Here is a 12070-nt window from a genome sequence, read left to right as displayed (position 1 = left end):
CTCTACAAACTACGAGAAAAGGATTTACCGGTAGGTAATTAAAATACTATTTTTAAGAAGACTTCGAGGGCCGCAGCACTGTTTATGTCATTCTGACATTCTGTGCTGCGGCTCCTTCACCTCCCCAGCAGCACTGCATACTCCCTCGGCTGGGTTCCCGGGTACTTGCAGCGGGTTCCTGGGTACGCTCCAGGATCGCATGGCTGCACATCAGGGAGGAGGTAAGAGGGTCCCCCAGGCCAGACCCGCCGGTTAATCGCGGTCCCGGGAGACGGACCACGCTGCTGGCGTGGACCCTGTACTGCACAGGGACCCCACTATATCCACCAGGGCAAGGGAGCACAGGTCGGATTTACTAAAATCTGTTTTATATAGGCTCCACAGTACCTAGTGGTGAGGACCCAGCTCTGGGCGCCATCTACTGCTGGTGTTCCCGCCCTGGAGCTGCATTTCACTCTCCCTCACTCCCTGACAGATTTTGGCGCCATCTTCACTACTAGCTGGACTGATCTCTGGGACTGCAGGGCTCTGTCTCCTCTGTAAAGCCGCCTGTCTCATCAGCGCTGTGCATTTACAGGCACGTAAGTATTCTACATGTCATTTTAGACAGTGTTAGTTAAGAACAAGTGTGCTGCTATCTGAATATTTAGTACAAGTATTCTGTGATATACATCCAGTATCTACTGCGCATTGTTATATCTATATTCATACATTATATGTAGTTTTGCTAGTCCAGTGCAGTTTTATTGTTTATCTGTAATAACTTCTGCATTGTACTTGTGACTGAGTGTGCCTGTAGCTGTTGTGTGGGTTTCATTCTCCTGTATCACACATATTGCTATCACTATATTCTGTACCCTGAGGGAATAGGTACATCAGGGTCCCATATATATATAGTGCTACACAGAATATATGATTTGGTATTTTTTACTTTTTTTTTTTTTTAAATCCTCTGTTTGTGTCCTATGTTTACTGTCACATAAAACAGGGGGTTATTTGCAGGTATTGTGTTTGTCTGGCTATATTGTACTGTCGCGCTCTAAGGTTACATTCTCTATAATGTCTGCCACACAGGGCAGGAAATACGCGGACACTTCTGCATCCTGCAGGCTGGCACCACGGATTTACCTGAGGGGGAAGTGTTAGCTGCTGGTTCAGGCGCTGGGTGCCATACACCTCCCAGTCAACCCGCAGCACCTGTGGCCAGTCAGGACCCACCTTGGGCAGTGTTCTCAAGTATGCTGAATACGCTTGTAACACGTCTTACGCCCCCTGTGGGACCTCCTGTGTTAACTGTCTAAAAAGATGCTAGCTCGGTATCCTATCCCTGCGGAGTTGAGTAACCAGTGGGAAACTCCACCGCCGGTGGACTCTCATGTCGCACATATTGTGGTGTTATCTACTCTGCCTGTCACCACCATCATCTCTTTGAAGGAACCGATGGATAAGCGTGTGGAGGGTTGCCTGAAGTCTATTTACTCTCTCACTGGTGCTGTATATAGACCCACTATGGCAGCCTCCTTCGCTGCGAAAGGAATTGAAGCATGGGTTCAGGCAATTGAGGATGAGCTACCTCAGGATTTTTCTGACACTGACAGACAATATCTGTCTTACATTACCACAGCCTCCCACTATATTGAGGAGGCGGCCTCTGATGCAGGTGTAATGGCGGCCAAGGCGTCTACTACGTCTATCCTGGCTCACCGAATTCTGTGGTTGAGGTCCTGAAGGTGGACCTGGACTCCAAAAAGACCTTGGAGGTGCTCCATTTTAAGGGAGACATCCTATTTGAGGAGGATCTGAACAAGATTGTGACTGACTTGGCGACTGCCAAAACTGCATTTCTCCCAAGTACTAATTCTTCTGCTCCGAAGGTTAAGAGTACCACTTTTCGTTCCTTTCGACCTCCAGGAAAAACAAAGGTTCAGGCGTACCCAAGACAGGCTCGTACTTCCAAAACCACCAAGCCCAAATCTAAACAATCCTGGGCTGCCAGTCAGCCTGCTTCCAAACAAGACAAGCCTGCTGCATGACAGGGCGGGCCACCCCATGGGGGAACCCAGGGTGGGAGGCCGACTCCTGCAGTTCGCCCAGGTCTGGTTAACGACCACTTCGGACGCCTGGGTGTGGGACGTTGTCTCTCACGGTACGCAATCTCTTTCAAGAGACGTCCCCCTCGCCAGTTTTGCACAACGGTTATCCCTTTGGATCCGTTAAAAGCGCAAGCTCTACACTTGGTTGTACAATCCCTCCTGGACACAGGAGTGGTAGTGCCGGTACCTCTATCGCAGAGAGGCATGGGATACTATTTAACCCTGTTTCTAGTTCCGAAGCCAAATGGGTCCTTCCGGCCTATACTCAACCTCAAATCATTGAACATATTTATGAGCGTATCCAAATTCCGTATGGAAACTCTGCGCTCCATTGTGCTGGCCATGGAACCCGAGGACTATATGGTATCCCTGGACATACAGGATGCTTACCTGCACATACCTATTGCCATGTCGCATCAGCAATATCTGCGGTTTGCTATTGGCAACCTACATTATCATTTCCGGGCCTTGCCTTTTGGATTGACCACAGCCCCTCAGATATTCACCAAGGTCATGGCCGTAATGACGGCCCTTCTCCGCCGTCGGGGAATCAGGATCCTGCCGTATCTGGATGACTTGCTGATCCTGGTGAACTCCCAAGAGGTTCTTCGCAGTCATCTGGAACTGACTGTCCAATTTCTACCATCCCACGGGTGGCTCATCAACTGGAAAAAGTCCTCGCTGGTCCCTGCTAGGAGTGTGGTGCACCTGGGGGTACTACTGGACAGCCAACGATTGTTTTTGTCTCCAGAGAAAGTCCTGAAACTTCAGGACATGCTCAGATATTTCTTCTCTCGCCCAAGAGTGTCGATAGACTCGGTGATGCAAGTACTAGGCCTCATGGTGTCGGCTTTTGACATGGTAGAGTACGCTCAATTTCATTCCCGCCCTCTGCAGAGGTTAATCCTTTCCAAGTGGATCAGGTCTCAAATGATCTCCTTGACTCCGGAGGTTCGTCTGTCACTGAGCTGGTGGCTACAGGACCAATAGTTGAGCAGGGGCCGTCCCTTTGGATCTCCAACTGGGTCCTCCTGACAACGGATGCTAGTCTGCGGGGTTGGGGCGCGGTGTTGAGCAACACTCTCTCCAGGGTCGATGGACCACGGAGGAATATCTCCTCCCGATAAACATTCTGGAATTGCGGGCAGTGTTCAATGCGATGACAATGGCCCTGCCTCTAGTACAGAACAGGCCTGTTCAAGCACAATCAGATAATGCCACCACGGTGGCGTACATAAATCATCAAGGCGGCACTTGAAGCCACATGGCAATGCTGGAAGTATCAAAAATCCTACGTTGGGCGGAACGCCATCTGCCAGCAATATCGGCAGTGTTCATTCCCGGAATCCTCAACTGGGAAGCGGACTTCCTCAGTCATTAGGACTTGTCCTAGTGGACAAGTGGGGCCTACCAGATGTAGACCTGATGGCGTCTCGACATAATCACATGGTTCCGGTCTTCGGATCAAGGACAAGGGATCCTCAATCAGCGTTCGTGGACGCACTGGCAATTCCATGGAACTTTCGGCTGCCATACGTGTTCCCTCCAGTGTCACTCCTGCCCAGGGTACTACGGAAGTTCAAGCAAGAAAGAGGAATGCTACTTCTAGTCGTTCCAGCATGGCCCAAACGGCATTAGTTCTCAGACCTGCAGGGTCTATCGATAGAGCGTCCTCTTCTACTTCCTCAACACCCAGACCTCCTCTTTCAGGGCCCTTGTGTCTGTCCGGACCTGGCCAGACTGGCTTTGATGGCGTGGCTCTTGGAGATTCACTCCTGAAGGCCAAAGGATTCTCTGAGGTGGTTATTCAGACTATGTTGAAGGTCCGCAAATTGGCTTCTGCACGGATTTATTACAGGGTCAGGAACTCTTACTTCACATGGTGTGCTGCTAAGAACTATGATGCCTATTCGTTCAGAACTTCCAGGCTTTTGGCTTCTCTGCAACAGTGCCTAGATTTAGGCCTTCATCTGGCCGCCCTCAAGGTTCATATATCTGCCTTGTCGGTGTGGTTTCAGAGCTAAATTGCGTCTATTCCTGACGTTCATACTTTCACTCAGGGTGTTTTACGGATTCAGCCTCCCTATGTACCTCCTGTGGCTCCATGGGATCTGTTTGTTGTCTTAAATGCCCTACAATAGTCTCCATTTGAACCTCTTGAGTCTGTGGATCTTAAATGTCTTACACTTAATGTTGTGTTTTTACTGGCTATTGCCTCTGCTAGGAGGGTGTCGGACTTAGGCACTTTGTCCTGTCGTCCACCTTTTCTGATTTTTCACTGTGACCGGGCAGTTTTTCGAACTTGCCCTAGTTATCTACCTAAGGTGGTATCATCTTTTCATCTTAACGAAGAGATTGTGGTTCCAGCCTTTATCTCTTCTGGTTTGTCCACCAAAGAGTGTCTTTGGATGTGGTGCGGGCTCTCCGTATTTACGTTGAGAGGACTGCCTCCCTCAGGAGGTCAGACACCCTTTTTGTACTTTTTGGTTTTCACAAACGTGGCTTGCCTGCAAATAAGCAAACCATTGCCAGATGGATTAAAATGGTGATTGCACAAGCCTATGCACAGGCTGATCTTCCAGCTCCTGCTGCTATTAAAGCCCATTCTACTCGGTCTGTTGGACCTTCTTGGGCGTCAAGTTTCGATGGTGTCACCGAGGGTTCCAGCTAAAGATGAACCAAACTGGATTTCAGCTTCTAAAGATACTCAAAGTAGGCATCCGAGTCCTTGCACACTCAAATGCATGGCTGTACACCAGGGAAGGGTGCACAGCTACACAGCATGTGACTAAGGGGTCTATTTACTAAGCTTTGGATGGAGATAAAGTAGACGAAGATAAAGTACCAGCCAATCAGCTCGTAACTGCCATGTTACAGGCTGGGTTTGAAAAATGACAGTTACTGTAGGAGCTGACTGGCTGGTACTTTCTCCATACAAGTCTAAGATATGTACGACTCAGAATCGGCCATACTGTAGTTGCTTGGAGCTAAAAAAAAAAATGCAAGATCCATCCGCTAAAAGGATCTGCTTACAACCCCATAGTGTGTATAGATTAGGCTAGTGTGTCAGATGTGTTAGAAATACACTGACATACTGTAGATCAGTTGTGTTCAAACCTTATCTTTTTTTTTCTGTGTTGGGAGAACATCAATTCCATGTTGGATTTTGTTTGAAAATAAAAAGTGTGTGTGTCAATGGCTCATTATATAAATCACCATTTAATTTGTTAACATGCATTTAGTTTGCCAGTACTGATGAATAGCTAATTAATGTGACCTAAATACATAAACTTGAGAAGATAGGACATTTATTCTGGCTTGTGGCTTCCTCTGACCACTTTTCCCAACTTTTTGCAGGATTCTGAAATACTGTGAGCAATACTACTCTCATGATCCCATAATGTCTGGGTGCCTACCTAGTAACCCGTGGATTACGGATGATGCCATGTTCTGGGAGCTTAATGCAAAATTGTGAGTTGCCAACCTCATACAGCTAATGTACAAAATATATATTTTTACACATGTGATGTTAATTTATGTATAAACTACTATTGCTGCAAATAATGTTCAGTAAGAAAATGTGTTATTTATTATGGTTATATAAAAAAATCTCCATTTTGTTATGATGTATAAAAGCACAGTGATGTAGGCATTGAGCTTTATGGTGACTTCTAGGGCCTGCGTGAAAGATGGATGGTGCTGCTGTACGAAAATATGCAAAAGCAGTAGGAGGTGTCCTGTGTAAGTGCCTCCTGCATGCTGCTGTGATTACCCTTGGATTATTCCAGAGCTGGGGGGGTTGCCGAACAATCCAAAATTCAAATAGGGGAGCACCGGCCGGCAATGTTTGGCAGCATTGGGGGTGGCAGTTGGTGTGTTTCCCGTATTTGAATTTAGGACTGTGCTGCAGTCCCACCTCTGCAACTGCCACTGCTCAGGATGACCAGAAGACGCAGACCCTGTCCTCACCACGCCTGCAAAACTGGGACAACATGCCCCGTTTTGCAAAATGGGCTCCTTTGTTACCCCCTTCCCCGCCCCAACATGACCGCAGCATGTCAATCATGCTTAGTTCAGTGTGCAACTACGCAGGACCTGTTTTGCATATGCACATGCATCGGAGATATACACAATCCTTCAGGTTTGCTTACATCTCTGATTTAGGCCCTGTGCCTGTACAGAGTCGCAGTTGTACTTTCCAGCACATGCAGGGAGAAGAGTATTGACAACATAGTGGGCATTCCTGTGCGGTGACAGGGGTGTCTAAACGCCGGCACAAAGATGGTCCGTCATATGGGCATGTTATGAAAGTATCACGGGCGCGTCAGTGGTCACATACTCAGACGCTCGACCGCTCACATAAGACGTCATACACAGTCGGAGACACTGCCATCTAAAGATTGGGTTGGTTCCAGCAAGTAAGTTGGCTGAACATAAGGTGCTCTACCAGGCCCCTAATAATGACTACGCACTTATAGCATGTATAATGGTCCCATTACGGATAATGAATAGGCCCCATATTATAGGACTGCTCACCTGAGTACTACATGTATCTGAAGATCCCTTTTAAGCAGCATCCATTCTCGTATAGGGTCAGACGCTGCTTTCTTTACTGTTGGCGTCTGTAGACACAGAAATGCGACTTGGTACCTTCGGGGCTTACACCGGCCCTATGACAGTTGCAGGTTCTCCATCCAAGTATGGCGTCCTGTGTGAGCGGTTCAGCGTTTTCGTACGTAACCGCTTCCACTCCACATGCCTCTGACACACCTATAAGACACACAATTTCCATGCGTCTTTTTAGCCACCCCTCACAGGGTGGCTAAAAAGATCGCTGCTGCATCCGACTTGGAATCAGCCCAGTAGCATCAGGATGCAGACAATGAGGAAGACATTATTATACAGTGGTCACTCATTTTATACCAGGATGATCATCTGTAAATTCTGTTTTACGGTTATGCCAATAGCTGCTTTTAATTTAGCATACTGCTCTTTGGAGGCAGACAAGGGGGAAGATTTACTAAAGCTACTAAAACATATTAGTAGTGTTGCTACGTAGCAAGCAATCAATCCGATTCTAGCTCTCATTTCTCTATTGCATTCTAGAAAATTATAGACAGAATCTGATTGGTTGCTATGGACAACACCACCACTTGTGTTTTATGAGCTTTAGTACATCTACCCAAGGTATCTGTTTTTGGGGAGATATTCTTCCTATATGCTGTAGTCAGGATCTAGACATAGGAACCATTTCTTTGTCCAGGTAACTGTCCACAGACTAATGATGCCATGCATTAGCACTGTAACCCTCCCACCCTGTATTGATGTTAAGTCTTCCCTTTGCTGCTAATGCGACTCCACAATTGACATCCTTACACGTAGAGTACGCAGAGAAGCAGCTGCCAGTAATTTCTGATTATTCAACTGACCGCAGTGTAACAGATAGCAGGTATCTCTCTTCTATGCTTGTTTCCATGGAACTGTGAGCAGGCCCCTACCCATAGTCGCCTACCCTCCCCTCATTCTGCAGGAGACTCCCTGAAAGGACCAGCAATCTCCCTGACTCCCTGAAAAGTCCAGCAATCTCCCTGATTGCACCTTACCCCCATTATGCAGCTATTACATTCTTGGGGGAAAAATAAATCAGAGATACATACATTCAAATGGGATCATCAGTGCCATTTCCATGCATTGGTTATAAAGCACAATGATCCCTATGTCCACTTACAGTACATGGAAGCTCTTGTAAAACACAATACACAAACAAATCCTGCAAAATATCAGTGTCTTTTCTTCAACAAGTAGATCTTACTAACTTTGGGGCTCATTTACATTTGGTTGTAAGTCATGTTTATGACACGCCTCTCAGATGTAGCAGTACACGCCCGCGCTGATAGCTGTTACTTTCACATCTCCCTGAAATGCTTTTTCAAAAGTAGGCAAGTATGCCCCTACCTCACTGTAACCTTGCTGCAGAAACCTCACAGCACTGACAGGAAACACAGAGACGTGTTGAACTTGTTGCTTTAGCTTTTTTTAAATTAAAATCTCATATATTTATAAACGGGATCAGTATGAAATACCTACAATCAAAATCCCGACGGTCAAAATACCGACAGCAATTGACCGACGGTCAAAATACCTACATTTAAAATACCGACAAGGTCAAAATACCGACATGTAAAATGTTGACAGGTCAAAATGCCGACATGAGTTTTTCATTGTTTTTTTGGTGTGTATGTCAACATAGGTCGACATGGACACCATATAAGTGTACCGCATCCCCTCGCATGGCTCGCTGCGCTCGGCACACTATCATATTCCCCCTCCAGGTCCACTGGGATGGTAAAGTATGAACAAGTCGGTTTCAATGAAAAAATCATGGAAAACGAATGTCGGCATTTTGACCTGTCGACATTTTACATGTCGGTATTTTGTCCTTGTTGGTATTTTAAATGTCGGTATTTTGACCTTGTCGGGATTTTGACCGTCGGTCAATTGCTGTCTATATTTTGACCGTCGGGATTTTGATTGTCGGTAAATTGACTGCATCCCTTATAAACCATACATAAACTATACATAAAGCTTACAGTTTCCATTTTGCTTCATATTTTTAAACATACTGATTGGGCAGTATCCTATTAGCCACAGTTAAACATGGGGTTCGAAAACATCAGTTTTTCAAACTTTTTCCCGATGTTTCATCAATGTTTTTTTTACAGGCTATCCAATTAGGATCGCCAGTAAATGAATACCTTTCCTCCAGAAAACACACAGGTTCAGTGAAGCCTGTGTGTTTTCGGAGGCCGCAGCGCTGCTTTTGGGGATTTGGTTTTGCCTGCCTGAGGCTTACCGGAGCTAATCGGATAGCCCCCGGTGCACCAATTAGCCACGGTCAATGACCACCCATTGTTTGAAACAGAGGTAACAGAAAGAAACAGCGCTAAGCGCTGTTTCTTTCTGTTTTATCTGTTTGAATTGCTTTTGGGGACTGACTACCCCCACTATCAAACAGCTGGTGGGAGAATATTAGCCTGCTTTGGCTCCTGACTAGAAATAATTGATATTTCCCACCTCTACACCTACTCATTGCGTGACTCTGAAATCTCCCTCCATTATTTTTAGAGTGGAAACTCCTACAAAGCTGCGAGTTGAGCGTTGGGCATTTAATTTCAGTGAACTGATTCGGGACCCAAAAGGAAGACAAAGTTTTCAGCTGTTCCTTAAGAAAGAATTTAGTGGTAGGTACCGTATCAAGCGGATATGTTCCAGGTGAGGGGAGTAAGGGAGGGATGTACTAAATGTTGGGGATTGATGAAGTGGAGAGATAAAGTACCAGCCAATCAACTCCTAACTGTGACGTTACAGGCTGTGCTTGAAAAATGACAGGAGCTGATTGATTGATTGATTGATTGATTGATTGATTGGTTGGTAGTTTCTCTCTCTCCACTTTATCACTCTACAAGGCTTAATACATCTGCCCCTAAATCTTTTATTTTTCTGCATCAGGGGAGAACATGAGTTTTTGGGAGGCCTGTGAAGATCTGAAATATGGAGACCAGTCAAAGGTGAAGGAGAAAGCAGAGGAGATTTACAAGTGAGTGTCACCCAGATGTTAAGGACTTAGGTCTGTCTTACCGTCTGTCCCTGCAGTGGGTGCTATGATCTCCGCCTCACAAACAAGCAAACATATGATACAGTAGAAGGGGATCAGTAATTCTATTCCAGAACAATTAATATGAAATGTCTGTTTGAAATGTAAAGAATAGATACTTAAATTCCAGCACTTGTCAGGCAGCAGACAGTGAGTACTGTTGTATTGTGTTGATTTAATTACATTTTATGAAGAATGACTCTTAATAGAAGATGTCACTTGGATTGTAATCAGATATATTAAAGAAAACATAACCAAACTGATCAGTAGACTGGTGAATAAAAAGAAACCAGAGATGGATCTACTTTAATAGGTTGATGGTCAATAGGTTGACTCCAAATGGTCGACGTGGTGAAAAGGTCGACTGGTTCATACATGCATTTATTGGATTTTTTTTTCATTCTTCTATACTTTACCATCCACGTGGACTACAGTTGGGAATGGTAACCTTGCCCGAAGCATGGCGAGTGAAGCGGTACACTAATTGGGGTTCCATGTGCTGGAAAGTAAAATTTGATACCCAAAAAAAACATGAAAACTCATGTCGTCCTTTACATGTGTTGACCATGTCGACCTTTTCATCGTGTCAACTTTTTTCACATATGAACCTTTTGCATTTCGACCTAGACGGTGTCGACCATTTGACTGTCGACCTATTATACCATAACCCTTCAATTAGATCCCACCATATGAACAAATTCTTTAGGCATTGGGTGGTATTTTTTTATTTTTCTACTGTTGTAGGGGTTAGATGTGGGAATTTTTTTTTTTATGATACTTTTCTTTAGCTCTCAGAGAAAAGAGACATTGGGGGTTATTTAGAGTTGTTAGCAAACCCGAAAAAGTTAGCAATTGGACAAAACCATGTTGCACTGCATGTGGGGCAGATGTAACATGTGCAGAGAGCGTTAGATCTGGGTGGGGTGTGTTCAAACTGAAATCTAAACGACAGTGTTAAAATAAAGCAGGCAGTATTTACCATGCACAGAAACAATATAACCCACCCAAATCTAAATCTTGCTGCACATATTACATCTGCCCCACCTGCGGTGCAACATGGTTTTTCCCAATTGCTAACTTTTTTGGTTTGCTAACAACTCTGAATAACCCCCTTTGTCACTAGATTTAGTTCTGCTGAACATACAGTATTGCAGTGGTACTCAACCTGGGGTACTAGTAACTCCAGCGGTACTTCCTGTAATGTTCAGGGGCAATTGATAAATGTTCTGTAATGATGTTATAGGGCATGCAGGTGATATAGGCACATACTTATAGGTAAAGCAGCATCCTAGGAATGTCCAGCTTCATGCATTACAGCAGGAACCTGATAGCAAAAAGAAGAGGTCTATTCCTGTATCCCTGTAAAATAAAACATGTGAGCGATAATTTTATTGTCAATTTCATATTTTTCATAGATTTTATTAGGTAAGAAATATATACAGTATGTACAATATATTATGGCATCATTTGTTTTAATTTTCTGTATAGCACCTGTATGACTTGTAAATGGGCTGCGAGAGGCACACGGGTTAAAAACAAGTGATAACCACAGCTATATTAAAGGGTTCTTCTCCATCCCTTGACCACTGCAATTCTAATACTGGCGAGAAATTTTAGCATTAAAACTGTCAAAATCATCTTCTGCTTGGTTTCCTGTTTGACGTGACAGTAATGCTTCAGTGTATTATACTTTCTATATTAACTCTCTTCTGTTCTAGGCTCTTTCTGGCTCCAGGTGCCAGACGTTGGATTAATATCGATGGCAAAACCATGGATATCACAGTGAAAGGACTGAAGCACCCTCATCGCTATGTGTTGGACGCTGCTCAAACCCACATCTATATGTTGATGAAAAAGGTTTGGCGTTATTATATGCAAGACACGCATGTATGCCAATCACCCAGCGCAGTTTCTACCATGTTCTCCTTTCTATCAGTAGGATTCATATGCCAGGTACCTGAAATCCCCCATCTACAAAGAGATGCTCAACAAGGCCGTCGTGCCACAGGAGACCAAAAAAAGGCAAGTGAAGCTGTATGTGATTACACCCTGCATCTACAGATAACATGACAAAACATCCTGCGTACACTGCTGTACTTGGCAATTAGAGCACAGTTAATAGGGAATATTTTGCCAGTACACAAGATAATAGACTTTTGGTTAGAGAATGCTGGATTAAAAGTTGGCATTTTGGAGGATAAGCAGGGTCACACACAAGCAGCAGTGCAAAAGCGACATATGTGTATTTGTCACGCAAAACGGTGCTTAGTTCTGTGCATGCTTTGCCATTACACACACTGCACTCACTAAACACAGTGATGAA

At 44.8% G+C, this 12070-nt stretch overlaps 1 protein-coding gene across 3 annotated transcripts in view; it reads left to right on the top strand.

Moving 5' to 3' along the window:
- The window catches only part of RGS9 (regulator of G protein signaling 9), a 353468-nt gene that overhangs the window by 253056 nt on the left and 88342 nt on the right, over window positions 1–12070 (top strand). For all 3 annotated transcript variants that reach the window (XM_063960843.1, XM_063960845.1, XM_063960844.1), the window contains 5 exons: window positions 5451–5564; window positions 9219–9334; window positions 9603–9690; window positions 11466–11604; window positions 11687–11769. In XM_063960843.1, the coding sequence (XP_063816913.1) occupies window positions 5451–5564; window positions 9219–9334; window positions 9603–9690; window positions 11466–11604; window positions 11687–11769 (540 nt within the window). The remainder of the gene's footprint in view (window positions 1–5450; window positions 5565–9218; window positions 9335–9602; window positions 9691–11465; window positions 11605–11686; window positions 11770–12070) is intronic.

Source organism: Pseudophryne corroboree, chromosome 3 (assembly GCF_028390025.1).
Source record: "Pseudophryne corroboree isolate aPseCor3 chromosome 3, aPseCor3.hap2, whole genome shotgun sequence".
Lineage (NCBI taxonomy): Eukaryota > Metazoa > Chordata > Amphibia > Anura > Myobatrachidae > Pseudophryne > Pseudophryne corroboree.
The sequence above is the reverse complement of the archived record's forward strand: the minus strand, read 5'-3'. Positions and strand labels throughout refer to the sequence as shown.